Source organism: Panulirus ornatus, chromosome 10 (assembly GCF_036320965.1).
Source record: "Panulirus ornatus isolate Po-2019 chromosome 10, ASM3632096v1, whole genome shotgun sequence".
Classification (NCBI taxonomy): Eukaryota; Metazoa; Arthropoda; class Malacostraca; order Decapoda; family Palinuridae; genus Panulirus; species Panulirus ornatus.
The window spans coordinates 1,386,514-1,410,369 of NC_092233.1; the positions used below are offsets into that span (position 1 = coordinate 1,386,514).

Here is a 23,856-nt window from a genome sequence, read left to right on the forward strand (position 1 = left end):
CCAGTTCTTCTCCATTCAAACTACATCCCAGTTGACTTGTCCCTCAACCCTACTGAACCTAATAACCTTGCTCTTATTCACATTTACTCTCAGCTTTCTCCTTTCACACACTTTTTCAAACACAGTCACCAACTTCTGCAGTTTCTCACCCGAATCAGCCACCAGAGCTGTATGATCAGCAAAAAACAACTGACTCACTTCCCAGTCCCTCTCATCCACAACAGACTGCAAACTTGATCCTCTCTCCAAAATTCTTGCATTTACCTCCCTAACCACCCCCATCCGTACACAAATCAAACAACCATGAGGACATCACACACCCCTGCTGCACACCAACATTCACTGGGAATCAATCACTCTCCTCTCTTCCTAATCATACAGATGCCTTACATCCTTAGTAAAAACTTTTCACTGCTTCTAGCAAATTACCTCCCATACCATATACTCTTAAAACCTTCCACAAAGCATCTCTATCAACCCTATCATACGCCTTCTCCAGATCCATAGATGCCACATACAAATCCATCCGTTTTTCTAAGTGTTTCTTACATACATTCTTCAAAGCAAACACCTGATCCACACATCCTCTACCACTTCTGAAACCACACTGCTCTTCCCCAATCTGATGCTCTGTACACACCTTTACCCGCTCAATCAATAACCTCCCATATAATTTCCCTCGAATACTCAACAAACTTATGCTTCTATAGTTTGAGCACTCACCTTTATTCCCTTTGCCTTTGTACACTGGCACTATGCATGCATTCCTCTAATCCTCAGGCACTTCATCATGATCAATACATTCAATGAATATCCTTACCAACTTATTAACAACATAGTCACCCCCTTTTTTTATAAATTCCACCGCAATACTATCCTATCCTGCCACCTTGCCAGACCTCATCTTGTGCAGAGCTTTCACTACCTCATCCCTGTTTACTAAACCATTCTCCCTGACCTTTTCACTTCGCACACCACCCTGATCAAAACACGGTATATCTGCCACTGTATCATCAAACATATCAGACACTTAACATGCTAATAATTCAAACTGCTCACTTTATCCCATACTACTATCCTCTAACTGTTTACAGTCTTCCTAAGCCAGCACACCTGCCCTAGAAAGTGGATCCCACCCTTAGCATACATAGAGTTCCTCCCACAAGTATCCAAGGTTTCAGTAAATGGCACTTTTTCTGTCTGAACAGGACTAAATCATATGGCACTTTACACTTATTGCCCTGGATAGCCACTCACTTCTAACTCCTTTACCAGGCAGAATACTACATAACACTGGGATCCCACCCATGCCCATATATCTACCTATAGTTGTCTTATACCTACTAATCAACTCCTCACTCCTAGCATTTCCAAAGTCACTGCCTGCAACACTGAGGCAAACAATGGGCTTGTTCCCATTGCCAGATAAAATGTCATCCATCCTGTCTAAGACATGTCCCAGCCTGGCACCAAGAAAACAAATACTCATCCTATTTTTCCTATCTATGTTGTAGAAGACTCTTTCCATGTACCTACCTTTATTATCACCAACAATTAAAAATTTTCCTCGCCTTTGCATCCAATCCCTCAGAGATAGACTTACTGTTGTCCTCTGCACTCATCCTCCAGAGCAGAGAAAGGTTCCTGCACTTAAGACATTATCCTTTTAAGTTGCATCTTTCTTACCTTACTAACTACAACTTTTCATTTCTGTGTTTCATTCTTCTCTTCAACATCTAAGTCCTCTTTTAGTTGATCATATATCCTTCAAAGCTCAGCAAGTTTCCCATCAACTAGGATAAGCTGCTCCTTCAAAGAGAGGCACAGCCTCTCTTAGTCAAAGGAGCTCCCAAACTCAAAAAAATTATGATCCCTACTTTGCTATAAAGAGCTACCACAGATGCCCAAACATCAACATCAATGGGAAATATTTGGCGATGCATGTGGAGCTGACAGACTGGCTTGGTGAGCATAGCACTGTCAGTTTCAATGTAGCTCTAATCACAGGTGGATGTATGCTGGTGTTTTCTCATTGTTCCATATTTTCCTGTTTTACATAGTGCTGCAAGTTTACCATATCTTCCAAGGTAAGGTCTTCCTCTGGCACCTCTAAGCCCTATGGGAAGATGGGGGCCAAGCTTAAGCATTTAAGCATCAAAGATATGTTCAAGTGCTTGACCATACAGATGATGGAGCCTCCATGCACATGGTGTGTGAGGAGTGTAAGATCCCAGTCATCAACCTTCTATGAACTAAAAAAAACAGGAGGACATGCTTCATGCTTTCATTATGCAGCAGGACAAACTGGGGAAGACACAGCAATGGAAGATGAGGATAAAAACTATTAAGTTTGTTGATCTGGAGGAGGCAGTGTTCAAGTATTACAAGCAAGAGCATGCTTCTGGTATCCTCGAGAGGAAGACACAGGATGCTAATGAATGTTTTGCTGAACACTTGCATATTGAAGGCTTTAATGCAAGTTCACAATTGGTATCTAAATTCTGGAATCAGCATTGCCTGAGCAATCACAAAACTGGTAGTGAAATTCTCAGTGCCACTGTAGCCAAAGTGAAAGCTTTCAAGGAGCATCTCATTAATCCCATGGACAGTGACCTGTTGCTGTCCCAGGTGTACAATGAGGATGAGACATGCCTCTGCCTTAAGTCCTTCCTTGTCAACCCTCAAGCATAAAAGAGTGAGGCTCACACCCTTGGCTGGAAGATATTTAAGGAGTGTATGTCAACTCTGGCAGCCCTGATGTAAGGGAAAGCTGATGGGTGTCATTGCTGCAAGATGATGGTTGTGGGTAATTCAGAGAGTCCATGAGCCATCCAGCACAGCACAGACAAGCTTCCTGTGACTATGCAGCAAGCAAAAGCATATGGTTCACCAGCAAAACATTTGACTGGTATTTTCAAATATACTTTGTGCCTAAAATGAGGAGAGTCCAGATTTAACAGCTGAGAAAAGATTCAGAAAATGTCAAAGCAGGGCTACTTCCTAACAAAGCTACAGCACATCCTTCCCAGAAGCAGCTGAGCAGTATATATATAAAATTTATTCATGTTTTTGTCCCCAAACACATCAGTGATCCAGCCCAGGGACCTGGTGGTGATAACAAGCTGCAAGAGGATTTATGGGAGCAAGCAGGTAGGTGAGCATTTTGTGGTGATTCAGGATGATAGTAACTAGGTGAATGACACAGAGGGGGATACAAAAAAAAAAAAATACAATTTTTCATTGGGCTGTGGCCAGGAAAGAGGTACCTATCACCACTCTGTCCAGTGCTTAGAGGAAGTTGCTCCAAAACACCAAGGCCCAACAGATTTCCAGGGGTTTGTTCCATACAATTTCTTGAGCATAATGCACAGGCAAGTGAGACAGAGGTGGCTAAAGAAAATATGGTAGAGAGGCTTGCAGATTCTCAGGAACCAGGCTACCAACATCAGACTAAGGAGGAGACTGTTGCCAGTGCATCTAGGCTTAGTAATAAATCTGAGGACAGTGATGAGGATGTGGTTGACTTGTCTACTCAAGCTGACTGAGGTAATGGATGGTCTGGAAGGCAAAGGAATGGGTCGAGAGTGTGGATTCACGTGATATCCAAAATTATCATCCTGTCCTCTGAGAAAGGGAAGAAAGAATACTTCCCACGCATTCCTCATGGGAGCGGGGAGCTAGAAACCCTCCCCTCCTTGTATTCTAACTTTCTAAAAGGGGAAACAGAAGAAGTCATGGGGAGTGCTCATCCTCCTCGAAGGCTCAGATTGGGGTGTCTAAATGTGTGTGGATGTAACCAAGATGAGAAAAAAGGAGAGATAGGTAGTATGTTTGAGGAAAGGAACCTGAATGTTCTGGCTCTGAGTGAAATGAAGCTCATGGGTAAAGGGGAAGAGTGGTTTGGGAATGCCTTGGGAGTAAAGTCAGGGGTTGGTAAGAGAACAAGAGCAAGGCAAGGAGTAGCACTACTCCTGAAACAGGAGTGGTGGAAGTATGTGATAGAGTGTAAGAAAGCAAACTCTAGATTGATATGGGTAAAACTGAAAGTAGATAGAGAGAGATGGGTGATTATTGGTGCATATGCACCTGGGCATGAGAAGAAAGATCATGAGAGGCAAGTGTTTTGGGAGCAGCTGAATGAGTGTGTTAGTAATTTTGATGCACGAGACCGGGTTATAGTGATGGGTGATTTGAATGCAAAGGTGAGTAATGTGGCAGTTGAGGGAATAATTGGTGTACATGGGGTGTTCAGTGTTGTAAATAGAAGTGGTGAAGAGCTTGTGGACTTGTGCGCTGAAAAAGGACTAGTGATTGGGAATACCTGGTTTATAAAGAGAGATATACATAAGTATACGCATGTAAGTAGGAGAGACGGCCAGAGAGTGTTATTGGATTACGTGTTAATTGATAGGCACGCGAAAGAGAGACTTTTGGATGTTGATGTGCTGAGAGGTGCAACTGGAGGGATGTCTGATCATTATCTTGTGGAGGCGAAGGTGAAGATTTGTAGGGGTTTTCAGAAAAGAAGAGAGAATGTGGGGGTGAAGAGAGTGGTGAGAGTGGGTGAGCTTGGGATGGAGACTTATGTGAGGAAGTACCAGGAGAGACTGAGTACAGAATGGAAAAAGGTGAGAACAAAGGAGGTAAGGGGAGTGGGGGAGGAATGGGATGTATTTAGGGAAGCAGTGATGGCTTGTGCAAAAGATGCTTGTGGCATGAGAAGTGTGGGAGGTGGGCAGATTAGAGAGGGTAGTGAGTGGTGGGATGAAGAAGTAAGACAATTAGTGAAAGAGAAGAGAGAGGCATTTCGACGATTTTTGTAAGGAAATTATGCAAATGACTGGGAGATGTATAAAAGAAAGAGGCAGGAGGTCAAGAGAAAGGTGCAAGAGGTGAAAAAGAGGTCAAATGAGAGTTGGGTGAGAGAGTATCATTAAATTTTAGAGAGAATAAAAAGATATTTTGGAAGGAGGTAAATAAGGTGCGTGAGACAAGGGAATAAATGTGAACATCAGTGAAGGGGCAAATGGGGAGGTGATAACAAGTAGTGGCCATGTGAGAAGGAGATGGAGTGAGTATTTTGAAGGTTTTCTGGATGTGTTTGATGATATAGCGGCAGATATAGGGTGTTTTGGTCGAGGTGGTGTGCAAAGTGAGAGGGTTAGGGAGAATGATTTGGTAAAGAGAGAAGAGGTAGTAAAAGCGTTGCGAAAAATGAAAGCTGGCAAGGTGGCGGGTTTGGATGGTACTTGCAGTGGAATTTATTAAAAAAGGGGGTGACTTGTGTTGTTGACTGGTTGGTAAGGTTATTCAATGAATGTATGACTCATGGTGAGGTGCTTGAGGATTGGCGGAATGCTTGCATAGTGCCGTTGTACAAAGGCAAAGGGGATGAAGGTGAGAGCTCAAATTACAGAGGCATAAGTTTGTTGAGTATTCCTGGGAAATTATATGAGAGGTTATTGAGTGAGAGGGTGAAGGCATGTACAGAGCATCAGACTGGGGAAGAGCAGTGTGGTTTCAGAAGTGGTAGAGGATGTATGGATCAGGTGTTTGCTTTGAGGAATGTATGCGAGAAATACTTAGAAAAGCAAATGGATTTGTATGTAGCATTTATGGATCTGAAGAAGGCATATGATAAAAAATAATAGAGATGCTCTGTGGAAGTTATTAAGAATATATGGTGTGGGAGGTAAGTTGTTAGAAGCAGTGAAAAGTTTTTATTGAGGATGTAAGGCATGTGTACGAGTAGGAAGAGAGGAAAGTGACTGGTTCTCAGTGAATGTCGGTTTGAGGCAGGGGTGCGTGATGTCTCCATGGTTGTTGAATTTGTTTATGGATGGGGTTGTTAGGGAGGTGAATGCAAGAGTTTTGGAGAGGGGCAAGTATGCAGTCTGTTGTGGATGAGAGAGCTTGGGAAGTGAGTCAGTTGTTGTTCGCTGATGATACAGCGCTGGTGGCTGATTCGGGTGAGAAACTGCAGAAGCTAGTGACTGAGTTTGGTAAAGTGTGTGAAAGAAGAAAGCTGAGAGTAACTGTGAATAAGAGCAAGGTTATTAGGTACAGTAGGGTTGAGGGACAGGTCAACTGGGAGGTAAGTTTGAATGGAGAAAAACTGGAGGAAGTGAAGTGTTTTAGATATCTGGGAGTGGATTTGGCAGCGGATGGAACTATGGAAGCGGAAGTGAGTCATAGGGTGGGGGAGGGGGCGAAAGTTCTGGGAGCGTTGAAAAATGTGTGGAAGGCGAGAACGTTATCTCAGAAAGCAAAAATAGGTATGTTTGAAGGAATAGTGATTCCGACAATGTTATATGGTTGCGAGGCATGGGCTATAGATAGAGTTGTGCGCAGGATGGTGAATGTTCTGGAAATGAGATGTTTGAGGACAATATGTGGTGTGAGGTGGTTTGATCAAGTAAGTAATGAAAAGGTAAGAGAGGTGTGTGGTAATAAATAGAGTGTGGTTGAGAGAGCAGAAGAGGGTGTTTTAAAGTGGTTCGGTCATATGGAGAGAATGAGCGAGGAAAGATTGACAAAGAGGATATATGTGTCAGAGGTGGAGGGAACGAGGAGAAGTGGGAGACCAAATTGGAGGTGGAAAGACGCGAGTGAAAAAGATTTTGAATGATCGGGGCCTGAACATGCAGGGGGGTGAAAGGCGTGCAAGGAATAGAGTGAATTGGAATGATGTGGTATACTGGGGTCGACATGCTGTCAATGGATTGAACCAGGATATGTGAAGCGTCTAGGGTAAACCATGGAAAGTTTTGTGGGGCCTGGATGTGGAAAGGGAGCTGTGGTTTCGGTGCATTAAACATGACAGCTAGAGACTGAGTGTGAACGAATGTGGCCTTTCTTGTCTTTTCCTAGTGCTACCTCACGCACATGCGGAGGGAAAGGGGTGGTCATTTCATGTGTGGCGGGGTGGCGACGGAAATGAATAAGGGCAGACGGTATGAATAATGTACATGTGTATATATGTATATGTCTGTGTGTGTATATATATGTATACATTGAGATGTATAGGTATGTATATGTGCGTGTGTGGACGTGTATGTATATACACGTGTATGTTGTGGGTTGGGCCATTCTTTTGTCTGTTTCCTTGCGCTACCTCGCTAACACAGGAGACAGCGACATAATTAAAAAAAAAAAATCCTGTGAGACTTAAAAAGTTATGTCATCAACAGACAGACTTCCAACTACAGGCAACTGAAGATCCATGAGGACTTCAAGTATGAAGTGGAAAGAACAAAAACAGACCTCTAAATGCAGTGACTCATCACTTCTGTTTATTGCATGAGTCCAAACCTTAGAAAGTGGATCTGTGGTATGAACTAGTAGCCATATTCCTTCCCTCTACTCTTGCTACACCTTAGATTCAGACCTCAGCATTGTATCCCTTGAGCTACCTGCACACAAACGTCCTCTGATAGTGAATAAGTACTTTTGTTGAGTGTTGTATATATAGAGTAGCATAGTGCTAAGTGCTTGTACAGTACATTCCTGTAAGTGCCTTGTACAGAGAGATGGGAAATACAATACAGAAGTAATAAATTATCTATTCTATATAGTACAACATGTGCAGTTTAAATCTTTAAAGTGTGAATTATTCTAAGCCCCCTGCAAATCATCCCATGGAACTAACAATACCACCCGGACCCTCTGAACTTCTACACCTGCTTTAAAACATCCTCCTGGATGTTGGAAAGTACCTAATATAACTTTGTTTTCATTATTATTATAAATGTTTCCATGTTTATTTCAGCATTTGCCCATACTTTGGGGGATTTACAATAAATCAGAAAATCCACAACATCAGAAAGGCCTCATCCCTATAGATGCCTAGTTATCAAGGGATAACTGTATGAACAACTGAATGAAGTGGAGTGGTGGATGGGAAATACCAACTGTCCTCCCGTGCCAGTAAAGTTATAAGCCAGCATAGTTTGTTGAGTGGTTGCCATGTTCCAATTAATGAGCATTAGCCAGCATCACAGATACCATGAGAATCATAGGAGGTAAAATCCTGGAGGATATACCCTGTTAGGGAGAAACGATGTTTTGACTCCCATGAGCAAGTATTCTATTTGCTGCTTATAGGGCTTTGTCCAAAAGTGAGAATAAATCGGCATGTGATGAAAAAAGTAAATCATAATGGTAAGATACAGTGTGGAGACAAAAGGAAAATATGGACAGGTGTATGGTGTATGCAAAGTAAAAATATTATTTACCCTTTCTACTTAGTTTTGATGAAGCATAAAGCAAGACCAATATTTGTAATATAGAAGTGTAAGGTGGCTCTGGCCATCATTTGTATTTCAAACGAGATAAAATTAAGGCAATTCTTGGTAATCTGAAGTTCCTATTATATCCAGATATAGAACAAGCCAACATAACATCATAATCCACCTGTGTATACAGTATAAACAATAGCTATTCAAGAGGTTAAATCATATAGCAATACATATAAGTGCTTAGAGAAGATTAACATTATCTCCAAAGCCTAAAATTCAATGTAATATGTTAAAAGTTAAATCGTAATCAAGAAGGACTGGTGTGTGGAGATGGTTTTGTATGAGATAATAAGATATCATAAAGTATTCACACATCTATCCGATACTGCATATTCTACAGATTGATATAAAAAACAAGAGTCAATGCTGGAACAAACCTGAAGGTGAGCATCTCTGTGGCCTGTTTCACCATAGGCAGAATTACTCTTGAGGTATTTTCTGATGTTTTTGATGGTCTCCACTTCACTCTCCTCCTCAGCCTCACTCAAGTCCGTTGGTTCAAAATAAACAAGCTTTGTCAGGGTTCCACCAATGTCCATTCCAAACCATGGCATAGCTAAAAGTAAATTTCAAATTCATAATATCTCTGATACAGTAAGAGTGAGGTATGGTGGTAAAGGGAATATGTATGAAAGGGTTGAAAAGGATGCGCTGAAATGGCTTGGAAAAATGGAGTGGATGAATAAGGAAAGGATGACTAAGAGGGTACATGTTAGAAGTAGAAGAAATAAGGAAAAGGGAGAAACTAAAGAGGTAAAAGGATGGAGTGAAAGATGCTTTGAAGGATCAGAGTCTGAACATGCAGGAAGGTGCAAACTGTACAAGGGATACTGGGAACTGGAGCACCGTGGGGATGATGTCCTGTCACTGGGCTGAACCATGCATACATAATTGGAGACCAGTTTTGAATAAGAGGCTCTGGTTTTGTTGCATTTTACATGATAACTAGTGAGTGGATGTGAATGAGTAAGGCAGTTTCCTCATCTGTTCATGGCACAATCTTGCTAAGATGGGAAAAGGTGAGCTTGGTAAAAAAAAAAAATTCTATAACACTAAGTCAAATCTTTCTTAGAGTGATGGAGTTTGCAAATCCCTTAAAACAAATACATCAAAATCTACAATGAAAAGAACTGGTCCACTCACCAAAACAGGGATATTGCTATTACAGTGCGTGCGTGCATGCGTGCGTGCGTGCGTGCGCGTGTGTGTGTGTGTGTGTGTGTGTTACACATACAATAACACAGACCCAAGGTCCAAGCGAGGTGGTCTGGCCTGGAAAAAAAAAAAATCCCCTTATGGGAGTGGAAGAAATGGAGAGTAAAGCAAAAGCTCTCTCCCCATCCCCTTAAAGGAGTAGAAGAAATGGAAAGTAAAGTAAAAGCTCTCTCCCCATCCTCCAGCAACTTGCAGGACAGAAAACAGGTATAAAAAATACCTTGTAGTATTAATATGCCTGAAGAAAATCTTTATAGGGAAGTCATAAGGTAAAATTAATGTAAATATGTCATGCATCCCATCACCAATGACATGCATCCCTTCACTTTTTGTTATAAAGTCAATAACAAGGATAAACTTCAGCTCCAGCCACTCGACTTACCAAGCCTACAATATTCCTGATGCTGAAGAATGATACAATAATTCTTACTCGTTCAAAGCAGGTGACATGGGTTAATCACTGCTGGCATGTTACCAAAGCATGGTCATGGAGAGATCAGTTGTTGAGAAGGTAGCATGATATACCACTGTGTTATCATGACTGACTAAATTATTCAATACTAGAGTGTGACAAGTGATAATCAAGCTTAATTTTGAAGATATTAAGAGGGTTGCTCTAAATAGGTATTGCTCTGAACATCATTTTCTGGCACCTTATTCCATGCATCAAGTGGTATTTTCAAAGTACCAGTGGTAGTGGCAGCAATATCGGTCCAAAAAAATAATGGCGGTAGCAGTACTTTTTTATTATTATCTGTTTGAGTCCACCCTACTGATCCCTTCACCCTACTCAAACAAAAATATCAGTCCGATAAGAAAAACAAAGCATTATACAAACTTCATCTGCTTATCTGTATGGCACCTAAACCAAACCTTCCATGATTTTCTGTATGGAAGGAAACATTATATGATTGATTTACATGAATAATTTGCTATAAAACCATTAATTGATCATATGATGTAACTACTGCAAAATAATATACACTTCCAATTCAATCATACTCAAAGAGAAATAAAGGATAATAAACAAGAATAATTAGCAGATTATTTCTCCTTTGGTATGACAAAATCAGCAGTAAAAGTAGGAAAAAGAGGGTTGTCAACACTTCAGAAAATTGCATCTGTGACAACTCAGTCAGGAAATCAACAGTAGCTGCTCTGTACCTTTGGACTCATGGGATTGTTCTCCAACTGTAAAATGTGACAAGATGGAATTCACAGTTGAAAATGGTGAAATCTATACTCAAGAACCCTGTAGAGGTGAAAGTGCACTTGATCTGTCCCAGAGAGAGCAGAGGAGTAAGAAAATCATGCCAGACGAGATTTGTGCCTTAAAGGAATTTGTGATTGTCCTTGAACCTTTTCACGAGGCTACGGATGTTGTGAAGGAGCAGAAGGTGACCATATCTGCTTTGGACCAGCGATTCAAAAATTTAAACACTCACTGGAGAATCGAATTCATAATCATAACACCCAATTACAGTATTTTGAACAACTGGCTAAAGTCCTATTGGACTCTGAAGAAAAGATTGGATCCATACATGGAAATGAGAGATGTCCAAGTAGTGGCTTTTTTGGATCCTAAGACTTGTTTCCATTACAAGAGCAGAAGGACCAAGTGCTGGTATATGTCAAGGAAATGCTTGAAGAATTGGAGGTAGCTCAGGATGAAGAAAGTAAAAAGGATGATCTAGCAGAAGGATTACCTGAATCAAAAAGACTCACACTTTTCTCCTTCACACAAAAATGTTCAACGAAATTCCAAAATCAACAAGGATCAGAGGGAAGCACAGTGTCAGAGTCTTTTGTTGAAGCAATATGTAGAGGAAGGAACTCTGTCATTTTCAAGTGACCCAATGCTATATTGGCAAGGAGTGTTCCAAACTTTCCATCCACTGAAGAACCTTGCAAGAGTGGTGATTGGGTGTACTGCTACATCTAATTCATCAGAGCAAGGTTTCAGTATTGCTGGAAATTTTTTTACTGCTAATAGAGCTCAACTTGGTGTCACTTCTTTCCATTCAATGTTGTTGATAAAGTGCAAGAGTGAATTGTTTGAAGAACTACCAGCTTTGTAGCTATCTTCAACAAATTCTACTAAAATGAAATCTTTAATTTTGTTTTCAAAATAGTTTGTGACACTTGTTTGTAATTAAAGGATAACCTTACAAAGCAAATTTAGTGTTTGAAGGAATAGTGGTTCGAACAATGTTATATGGTTGCGAGGCATGGGCTATAGATAGAGTTGTGCGCAGGAGGGTGGATGCGCTGGAAATGAGGTTTGAAGACGATATGTGGTGTGAGGTGGTTTGATCGAGTAAGTAATAATAGGGGAAGAGAGATGTGTGGTAATAAAAAGAGTGTGGTTGAGAGAGCAGAAGAGGGTATTTGAAATGGTTTGGTCACATGGAGAGAATGAGTGAGGAAAGATTGACAAAGAGGATATATGTCAGTGGTGGAGGGAACGAGGAGAAGTGGGAGACCAAATTGGAGGTGGAAAGATGGAGTGAAAAAGATTTTGAGTGATCGGGGCCTGAACATGCAGGAGGGTGAAAGGCGTGCAAGGAATAGAGTGAATTGGAACGATGTGGTATACCGGGGTCGACGTGCTGTCAATGGATTGAACCAGGGCATGTGAAGCGTCTGGGGTAAACCATGGAAAGTTCTGTGGGGCCTGAATGTGGAAAGGGAGCTGTGGTTTCGGTGCATTATACATGACAGCTAGACTGAATGTGAATGAATGTGGCCTTTGTTGTCTTTTCCTAGCGCTACCTCGTGCACAAGTGGGGGGAAGGGGTTGTTATTTCATGTGTGGTGGGGTGGCTATGGGAATTAATAAAGGCAGACAGTATGAATTATGTACATGTGTATATATGTACATGTCTGTGTGTGTATATATATGTATACGTTGAGATGTATAGGTATGTATATTTGCGTGTGTGGACATTATGTATATACACGTGTATGTGGGTGGGTTAGGCCATTCTTTCGTCTGTTTCCTTGCACTACCTCGCTAACGCAGGAGACAGCGACAAAGCAAATTAATATAATAAGAATATTTTTTCCAAATATGGAAAATTGTAATTACAATTGTAATTATAATCTATTTTGTTTTGTGGTAATTGCAATGTAATTGCTATTTCCAAATGTTTTGTAATCATAGTTGTAATTAAAAATGAAAAGTATTTGTAACTGTAATTGTTATATAATTTCTAAAGTGTAAATGCCCCAATCCTGATACTCAAGGTACAACAACTTTTCCTTGCGAGAGCCAAACAAGAAAACCCAAATTACGTGGGTTTCTCAGACACAATTTGCTTGGACAATTGAGAGAAGTGTGGAGGGAAATTGAGTGATCATAGTCTTCATAAAAATGTGGAGAATGCAGTCAAGATGGAGAGCATGATATTGCCAGCAGTGAGGGTGAAAAAGATCCTAGTCCTAGTGTGAGGAGGATTGGTGGTGACAGAAAGTAGCAGCAGCATGGTGCAACATTGCATCAGCCATATAATTTGTAGGCATGGAGGGATACTGTCAACTTCATACCAATTTGATTTTGACAGAAGCAATTCATGTATAGCAGATGCTTGTTCTGTTATCAAGAATTCTGATGAACTGGACAATCTTTTTGAGTACTTTGACTTTGATTTGATGAATGTAACAGTGAGTGAAACAAAATTCTACTATGGTTTTGTGGAGGAAACACAGCTAGTGTCACTAAGCTGCAATCTGTCTAAGTTTAATGACATATCATGAGATGAACTGTGTACATATTTGTGATAATGGTGGCCTACAACAGGAACCATAAGTTACTAGTGGACCACTGATGAGATGTTTGAGCTGAAGTTTAACAGGAAAATTATGCCCTGATATTGCCTTTTACAACTTCTTAAATCATCAAAGGTTGTTACTTCACTTATCTAAAAGTAAGTTATCATGGAATATGTTACTATGTCTCTAAACTTAAGTCTGAAGGTCTCAATGATAAAATCATATGCATGCAGAATAGTTTCTCTGACTCAGACATAATCACTGCACTCATCCTTAGATAGGTTAGTATAAACTCGTCTAGCCTTACTTACCAACATCATCTGAATTAAAATAGGCCAATATTCTTTTGTTTTTATACTTGATCACCATTTCCTGTGAGGTAGTGCCAGGAAATAGATGAAGAAAAGCACATCTGCTACCATATACACATATACATTTATGCACACATACATATACATACATACATACACAAATACAGATACATACATACACAAATACATACATACACACATACATATACATGCACGAAAGTGCACTTGGAACTTATCGTGTTTCATTTTCCCCATGGACTCATAGGAATATACATACACATGTGAATATACATACTTGCTCGCCATCATCCACTCCCGAGGCCAACCTGCCTCACAGGAAACAGCACAAATGCATGAAAGAAAAGAAAAATTACAATCTATACATTCTTTTCTCCTCCTCCACACTTGATTGCCACCCCTTATCACATCCATAGTCAAGCTGTCATGTGTAATATACTGAAATCACAGCTCCCTACAAACCTTTCCATGGTTTACCTCAGATATTTCACATGCCCTGGTTCAGTCCACTGACAGCAAGATGACCTCACCATACCACATTATTCCAATTCGCTCTATTCTGTGCCTACCTTTCACCCCCCTGCATGCTCAGGCCCCAATTGCTCAAAACCTTTTTCACTCAATCCTTCTATCTCCAATTTGGTCTCCCCATTCTCCTTAATCCATTTCTGACACATATATCTTCTTTGTCAACCTTTTCTCACTCATTCTCTCCATATGTCCAAACCATCTCAACACATCCTCTTCTGCTGTATCAACTATACTATTTTCATTACCAGACATCTCTCTTACCCTTTCATTACTTAATCAAACCATCTCACACCTAATATTGTCCTCAAACATTTCATTTCCAATACACCCACACACTTCTACACAACCCTATCTAAAGCACATGCCTCACAACCATTCAATATTGTTGGGACTATTATTCCTTTAAACATATCCATTTTAGCCCTCCCACATAATGTTCTCTCTTTCCACACATTCTTCATCACTCCAGAGCACACACCGCTCACCACAAGAAAATCTAAAGTCATGAAGAATGAGCTGTGGGATTTAAGTGCTGTCAAGTGTTCAGCACGATAAGGAGAGATCGCATGTTTATGGACAGAATGCCAGTAGTCCATATGTGGGTGAGGCAGAACGAAAAGACAGCAACTTGACAACCACTGACGTGCTTACTCACTTCACAGCCATCACTAAGCCTCCCTATACCCAGGCGCATAGCACTGGTAATATACCTTCCTTGTCGTTGGCTGCCCACCAACCACTACCTTCCAACACAATCACCTTGATAAATTCAACTGCATGCCATCCACTCCAGCTGTGTTGCCTCATTTTATCTTCCACAAGGCTTTCACCACCTCTTATCTCTTCACCAAACCACTCTCCATGACTTTCTTACTTCACACACCACCCTAACCAAAACACCCTACTTCTGCCACTCTTAACACTACAGACATTAACAATTGTTCAAAATACTCATTCCATCTCCCCCTCACTTCAAAACTATTTGATATCACTTCTTGTGCCCCCTTCATTGATGTTCCCATCTATTCTTTTGTCTCGCACATCATTTACCTCCTTCCAAAACACCATTCTATTCTCTCTAAAGTTTAATGATACTCTCCCCCCAACTCTCACTTGCTCTATTTTTCAACCCCTGTATCATCCTCACTTCCACAAGGTAATGATCAGCCTCCTTTGTGGCAGTGTCAAATGCCTTCCGGCAATCCAAAAACAGACAGTCCACCCAGCCTTCCCTTTTGTCCAGGACTGGGCTCACTTTTGTACAATACAAAGTTACATTTAACCTCCTTTCCCTAAAACCAGGCTTTCTCTTGCTTTAGAAATTTCTCAATGGAAAGTCATCCACTTGCTTTCCAACAATCTTCTCCAGAACCTTCCACAAAATATTTGTTACTGAGACCAAACTGTAGCTGAACACTTCTTCCCGGTCTCCTTTCTTCTATGCAGTCAAAAAAAGACTATGTCCGCCCCCACATATTTTCAAAGACGATACATGGCTACTATTTACTAGGGTTATAGGCATACGATGCTCTAAGAATGAAATCATTGTAGATCTGGTTTCTGAGATAAGTGTTTTGAAGGGTGTGGGCACCAGTAATCAACCTCAGAGTGCTTCAGGTTTTCTTTAAGTAAAGGATGCTTTTTCTTAACTCTTCCTGTCTGCCCTTCATTCTTCGAACTTTGCTTCTGGGCTCTGTATCTATTCTACCTATGTTTCAAGATGGTTGGCTCTTAACTTTTTAAGAAAACTCAAATTCTTGCCTGGAAGGGAGAAAATCTGGGTACATGTGATATATCTAAGTGCACTGGAGGCTCAGAATGCACAATCAGGTGGCTGCTTCCTGTGACACCTCATCAGTGCCTTGCTTCACTCACAGGATCAAGACCCTATAGACCCAAAACACTTCAGGAACCTTGCCGATTCCAAGCCCATACATCTACAGATATTAATAAAGGCCAAAGGGGAGATAAAAAAGCACTAAAATGTAAGTATGACAAAGTATGGGGAGGCAAACAAGGAATTTTGTGGATACTATATAGGTATGACATTTGCCCTTTTCCATTCCCTTGGCACTATGACTCTCCAGTGACATGAACAGTAATCTAAGTAGTTTACCTAGCACATCTGCACATATCTTTAGCACATACCAAGAAATTTCATCAGGATCATAAGCCTTGTATTAGTCAAGTCATTTTAGAAAATTTGTTAACATCTTTTCTAGATACCTCAATCATTTCCAAAACCTGCCCTTGATTCCATCTACCAGTGATGGGGATACAATTTCTTTTACTGTGAAAACACTTTGAACTTGTTATTCAGTTCCTCACATATCCTCCCATACTCCTCAACAATTTTTCCCTCTGAATCCCTGAGCCTGATTAGCTGCTCCTGAACTGACAACTGACTCCGAATGAATTTATGGAAAAGTTTTGTATTTTCACCAGCCTTATCTACAATATTCTTTTTAGAGTCTATTTGTTCCTGTTTTCTTATCCTACCCTCTTTGTTCCATACTCTCTCATACCTTGCAAATGGTGGCTGGCTAGAGTGCCATCTATGTCTTCACCAATGCACATCTTGCTACTCCTCTGATTTAAGACATGTCTTATTAAACCATTCCTTCTCCTTCCTTATAATTACCTCTGTATTAAAGGCTTGAGGTACTGATGACTCTGCTCCTTCACTGTAAATTTCATAGAACCTCTCAACATAAAGCCCAGATTCTGGCTGATGAATTCCATTTCTGAATCTATGCTACCAAGGAAATCATTGAGACTTGTATAGTTTCCATGATCACATCTCTTTACTTCCTGTCTAACCTCTGCTCTTTTAATATGCTCTTTTACCACATGTTCAAACTTGAGCATTACGTAATCACTTGTTCCGAATGGTGGATTGTACACAATGTTCTCAATATCCATGCTTGTATGAGGTAAAAAAGATCTAAAAATGTTGGTATATCAGTTCTTCTCACCTTAGTGTGGTCCGTGAGATGATACAGGAAACTCTTTCTGTATATACTCTACAAACTTGTACCATTATGACTTCTGTCACCAAGAGAATCCACATTCACCCAGGCTGTCTCTTTACAACTGAAATTCTCCATTACTTCATCATCTCTAAGAAGTGTGAGTTTCACTGCTTCATATACCATTCTGGTTGTTCTTCATTATCATTGTGTATTTGATCAGTGTTCTGACTTGACATTGAATTCCAGCACAAGTGTCAAAGACACAGTACAAGGAACAAGAGGAGAGATATACAACAAAAACTAACACATGCATAAATCAAAATAAGCCTAACTTACAAAATACTATATAAATAAAGCACAAATGGGGTGACAATATGGTTAAAGAAACAAGAATATATATAACAGTATGCTATTCAAAGAGACCAAACTTAATTAGAAAAAGACAGCCAAAAGAACTGTAAATCCCTCACAGAGTTACAGAGATACATCAGTACTAGACTGGAACTTTTATAACCTTGGTCAGTCTAATGACACATTATGTAAGCCACCAGGTATGAAGAATAAAAATAAGTAAAGGGCTAAATTGCAAGGCTCAAGCCAATCCAAATTAACCCCTACAGATAGCATACATATGGGTCATTAAACCTTGACAACATAAGAAATTTGCTTGTTAACAATTCAGAGGTGATGGTCCACTTTAGTACATATACAGACATTAATGTAAGACATAACCCTAAGTATTCAACATAATCATATAAATCACACGCAATAAAAACTAAAACTCAAGAGATAAGTAACAAAAGAGAATAATATGTTGAAAAATACGTGCATATATCTGCCACATTCAAAGTGTATTTGCACTGAATTAATACCTTGCGAAATGCTAAAATACATGCAGTGGGCCCAATTCTAATTAAATGTGCAAATATTAATGTCACCCATAAAATAATGGATAAAACATGGCACAGGTTAATTCACATATTTAGTCTGCATTTTGGCTCCTATTTCTATGCAAAACTTGAGTGCATCATTAAATAATGACAATATTGTACAAACTTGACAACCTGAATTTCCAAAATATATACAGTAGCCCCGAACATATGAGGAAAGAGAAAAGCAGAAAAACAGAAATACTTACGAGGGGTGGAGTCACGAGTAGCCTGATGACCACTGCTCCCATTCATCTCCATGGTGGACTTGCTTGTGAAGTGATCTAATCCAGAATTACCATTTACTACCCAGTTACTACTTGATGGGCTTCTTGCTTCTGCTTCCTCACTGACTAACTTGTCTTCAACAGGCATTGTCTACAAAATAACAAAGGAAACAGGATCTAATTCATTATCATGTGCTAACCAATGCTTCATGATGCTAAACATTTTAAGTCTACTTCACGTGAAAAAACTTGCTACAAAGCTGAAACTCTGGCACTCTCAAATGAATGTCACTAAAAATTACCTTATCTTTGTGTATAACCTTGTCACCATTTTCACAGCCAGCATGATAAAAGATCTCTCTTACTGCTCAGATTGTTCTACAGAAATGAAGTTGTTTATCCTGTTGTCTTCAATTACTTTTCTAAACAGCATATGTACTATAGATATCAATTTCAGGTCTTATGCTAAACAGATCAGAAGTTCACTGTATTCTTTCATTATGTAAAACAATCAATCTTAAGACTACATTTCCAAACTATTAAACTCCACTTAATACCGAAAATATACGTAGTCTATTCCAAGACCAAGCGAAATGATAGATAATAAAAATAATTGGTCCATCTCAAAGCCTATGTAATATGAATCAGCATGTATTCCTGTTGATGATTAATGATTCATTTTTAAGTTGAAGGCTCCAGTCACAGATGAAAGTCCATAGAGAATTATGAAATGGAAAAAGAAAAGACAAGGGAAAGTATCTACAAATTTTGGGGGATGTGAAAGATCTGTCTTTTGAAATGTGCCAGGTCATAGTTACTGGGAAAAACATGAGAAAACAGAGTTCCAAAATTTTGATGTGTAGGGAAAGAAGCAGGTATCAAAACGGCCCACCCCTTGAGTTGTAAATGGCCACACAATAATCGTGTGATGCAGCAGCTTGCCTTTGTCATTACAATATAGCCTAAACTGAAATAAATATAAAATTAAGTTCCCCTGCAAATACAGGACTAAAACTGACAGAGCACAATCATCTAAAAAGCAACTGTTCTGGAAAATTACATACTATCAAAATGTTATACTGCGCTGTTTCCAAAACTTTATTTTGACAATGTATCAGATTCTCATTCAGTATACTGGTTTACTAAGAACATACTTCTGCCTACACAACATGAAAGGGATACAGATAATGACAGGTAAAACTGATACAGGTTTACCTTATTTTGGTTGTTCAAGAAATACGTAGAACAAGAGTATCTTAACTGGAACAATAAAACATATATTGTTTCGGATTTCACGACCTCTCTTGCTTAACATACAGACATTTCAATCATGTAGGTTTTGAAGTCTGTACAACAGTATGTACAGAATGGAGAAAAACTGGAGGAAGTGAAGTGTTTTAGATATCTGGGAGTGGATCTGGCAGCGGATGGAACCATGGAAGCAGAAGTGGATCATAGGGTGGGGGAGGGGGCGAAAATTCTGGGAGCCTTGAAGAATGTGTGGAAGTCGAGAACATTATCTCGGAAAGCAAAAATGGGTATGTTTGAAGGAATAGTGGTTCCAACAATGTTGTATGGTTGCGAGGCGTGGGCTATGGATAGAGTTGTGCGCAGGAGGATGGATGTGCTGGAAATGAGATGTTTGAGGACAATGTGTGGTGTGAGGTGGTTTGATCGAGTAAGTAACGTAAGGGTAAGAGAGATGTGTGGAAATAAAAAGAGCGTGGTTGAGAGAGCAGAAGAGGGTGTTTTGAAATGGTTTGGGCACATGGAGAGAATGAGTGAGGAAAGATTGACCAAGAGGATATATGTGTCGGAGGTGGAGGGAACGAGGAGAAGAGGGAGACCAAATTGGAGGTGGAAAGATGGAGTGAAAAAGATTTTGTGTGATCGGGGCCTGAACATGCAGGAGGGTGAAAGGAGGGCAAGGAATAGAGTGAATTGGAGCGATGTGGTATACCGGGGTTGACGTGCTGTCAGTGGATTGAATCAAGGCATGTGAAGCGTCTGGGGTAAACCATGGAAAGCTGTGGAGGTATGTATATTTGCGTGTGTGGACGTATGTATATACATGTGTATGGGGGTGGGTTGGGCCATTTCTTTCGTCTGTTTGCTTGCGCTACCTCGCAAACGCGGGAGACAGCGACAAAGCAAAAAGAAAAAAAAACAAAAAAACAGTATCTCTCTAAAGAAGTAAATGTGAGCAAAAATACTCCCTAAGTGAGGTATCAGGGTATGGTGAAAACAGCCCCTAATAACTACAATGAAACCTGGCTTCATTCCCATTCATGGACCAAAATTACAATTTGACCATGGCCATTTGCTTGTGTCAGGTTACCTCAACCAATCAGGGCTCACTCGCAACTAGTGCTGGTCACTCAGCCAGACAAACCTCAGTGAAGCTGCAGGTTGTAGAGCCAACCCATGGTGGTACAACAAGGATCCAAGAAAAGATTTTTCAAAATAAGAGATAGGTAGCCTGGGTTGGACAAGAAAACAGGAAAAATTGCTCAGACATTGCCTATGGAAAAAAAAAAATTAAGCTTCAAGACCCATATCTCTCTCTCTCTCTCTCCTGTGGTGTGTCTGCAAGCAAAAATGAGAGCATACCTACATGAAAGAGGAAGGTCTAAGAGAAACCTTTCAATAAGCTACCCTTTACAAATACCTTCGTTAGCGACATGACAGAGAACAGGGAACCAAGATTCTTTCACAGAAGTTGGTGCTGGGGTAATAAAAAATCAATCATATATATGAAGTGAGCATTTTGAAGATTTGTTGAACGAGTTTGATGATAGAGTGGCAGATGTGGGGTGTTTTGGTAAAGGTGGTGTGCAAAGTGAGAGGGTCAAGGAGAATGATTTGGTAAACAGAGAAGAGGAAGTGAAAGCTTTGCGGAAGATGAAAGCTGGCAAGGCGGCGGGTTTGGATGGTATTGCAGTGAAATCTGTTAAAAAAGGGGGTGACTGGTTGGTGAGGATATTCAGTGTATGTATGGTTCATGGTGAGGTGCTTGAGGATTGGCGGAATGCATGCATAGTGCCATTGTACAAAGGCAAAGGGGATAAAGGTGAATGTTCAAATTACACAGGCATAAGTTTGTTGAGTATTCCTGGGAAATTATATGGAAGGGTATTGATTGAGAGGGTCATGGCATGTACAGAGCATCAGATTGAGGAAGAGCAGTGTGGCTTCAGAAGTGGTGGAGGATGTGTGGATAAGGTGTTTGCTTTGAAGAATTTATGTGAGAAATACTTAGAAAAACAAATGGATTTGTATGTAGCATTTATGGATCTGGAAAAGGTATATGATAGAGTTGATAGAGATGCTCTGTGGAAGGTATTAAGAGTATATGGTGTGGGAGATAAGTTGCTAGAAGCAGTGAAAAGTTTTTATTGAGGATGTAAGGCATGTGTACATGTAGGAAGAGAGGAAAGTGATTGGTTCCCAGTGAATGTCGGTTTGCGGTAGGGGTGCACGATGTCTCCATGGCTGTTAAATTTGTTTATGGATGGGGTGGTTAGGGAGGTGAATGCAAGAGTTTTGGAGAGAGGGGCAAGTATGAAGTCTGTTGTGGATGAGAGGGCTTGGGAAGTGAGTCAGTTGTTGTTTGCTAATGATACAGTGCTGGTGAGTGATTCGGGCGAGAAATTGCAAAAGTTGGTGACTGAGTTTGGTAAAGTGTGTGAAAGAAGGATGCTGAGAGTAAATGTGAATAAGGGCAAGGTTATTAGGTTTAGTTGGGTTGAGGGACAAGTAAATTGGGAGGTAAGTTTGAATGGAGAAAAACTGGAGGAAGTGAAGTGTTTTAGATATCTGGCAGTGGATTTGGCGGTGGATGGAACCATGGAAGCAGAAGTGAGTCACAGGGCAGGGGAGGGGGCGAAGGTTCTGGGAGCTTTGAAGAATAAGAGGAAGGTGAAGACGTTATCTTGGAGAGCAAAAATGGGTATGTTTGAAGGAGTAGTAGTTCCAACAAAGTTGTGTGGTTGTGAGGCATGGGCTATAGATAGCGTTGTGTGGAGGAGGGTGGATATGTTGGTAATGAGATGTTTGAGGACAATTTGTGGCGAGAGGTGGTTTGATCGAGTAAGTAATGAAAGGGTGAGAGAGATGTGTGGTAGTAAAAAGAGTGTGGTTGAGAGAGCAGAAGAGGGTGTATTGAAATGGTTTAGCTACATGGAGAGAATGAGTGAGGAAAGATTGACAAAGAGGATATATGTGTCAGGGGTAGAGGGAATGAGGAGAAGCGGGAGACCAAATTGGAGGTGGAAGGGTGGAGTGAGGGAAATTTTAAGTGATTGGGGCCAGAACATGCAGGAGCATGAAAGGCATGCAAGGAATAGAGTGAATTGGAACGATGTGGTATACCAGGGTTGATGTGCTTTTTTTTATCATACTTTGTCTCTTGTCTCCCGCGTTAGCAAGATAGCACAAGAAAACAGATGAAAGAATGGCCCAACCCACACGCACATATACATACCTATACATTTCAACGTATACATACATATGTTGGAAAGGATCACAATTTTGTGCATGATCAAGATATTCCTATTAGTCCACGGGGAAAATGAAACACGAAAAGTTCCCAAGTGCACTTTCGTGTAATAATCACATCATCAGGGGAAACACAAGAGAGAAATATACCAAACGGCGTCCTAGCTTTGTCTCTTCGATGTATATCAACTAACTGTTATATTTCTCTCTTGTGTCTCCCCTGATGATGTAATCATTACATGAAAGTGCACTTGGGAACTTTTCGTGTTTCATTTTCCCCGTGGACTCATAGGAATATGTACATATACATACATAGACATATACATATATACATATGTACATATTCATACATGCTGCCTTCATCCATTCACATCACCACCCCGCCAAACATAAAATAGCACCCCCTCCCCCCACTCACGTGTGTGGTAGTGCCAGGAAAAGACAACGAAAGCCACATCCATTCACATTCAGTCTCTAACTGTCATGTGTAATGCACCAAAACCATAGCTCCCTTTCCACATCCAGGCCCCACAAAACATTCCATGCTTTACCCCAGACGCTTTACATGCCCTAGTACAATCCACTGACAGTATGTCGACCCTGGTATACCACATCGTTCCAATTCACTCTATACCTTGCACGTCTTTCACCCTCCTGTATGTTCAGGCCCCAATTGCTCAAAATCTTTTTCACTCCATCCTTCCACCTCCAATTTGGTCTCCCACTTCTCCTCATTCCCTCCACTTCTGACACATAAATCCTCTTTGTCCATCTTTCCTCACTCATTCTCTCCATTTGGCCAAACCATTTCAATACACCCTCTTCTGCTCTCTCAACCACACTCTTTTTATTACCACACATCTCTCTTACCCTTTCATTACTTACTCGATCAAACCACCTCACACCACATGTTGTCCTCAAACATTTCATTTACTACACATCCACCCCCCTCCACACAACCCTATCTATAGCCCATGCCTCACAGCCATATAACATTGTTGGAACCACTATTCCTTCAAACATACCCATTTTTGCTCTCCGAGATAATGTTCTTGCTTTACACACATTTTTCATCACTCCCAAAACCT

The 23,856-nt window shown here is 40.5% G+C and overlaps 1 protein-coding gene across 6 annotated transcripts in view; it reads right to left on the minus strand.

Annotated features, from left to right (window-relative positions):
• The window catches only part of fbl (pantothenate kinase 3 fbl), a 180,330-nt gene that overhangs the window by 147,988 nt on the left and 8,486 nt on the right, over positions 1-23,856 (minus strand). For all 6 annotated transcript variants that reach the window (XM_071665396.1, XM_071665400.1, XM_071665397.1 and 3 more), the window contains exons 2-3: positions 18,254-18,422; positions 8,675-8,853 (exon numbers count right to left, since the gene is read on the minus strand). In XM_071665396.1, coding sequence (XP_071521497.1) covers positions 8,675-8,853; positions 18,254-18,419 — 345 coding nt within the window. In that variant the 5' untranslated portion in view covers positions 18,420-18,422. The remainder of the gene's footprint in view (positions 1-8,674; positions 8,854-18,253; positions 18,423-23,856) is intronic.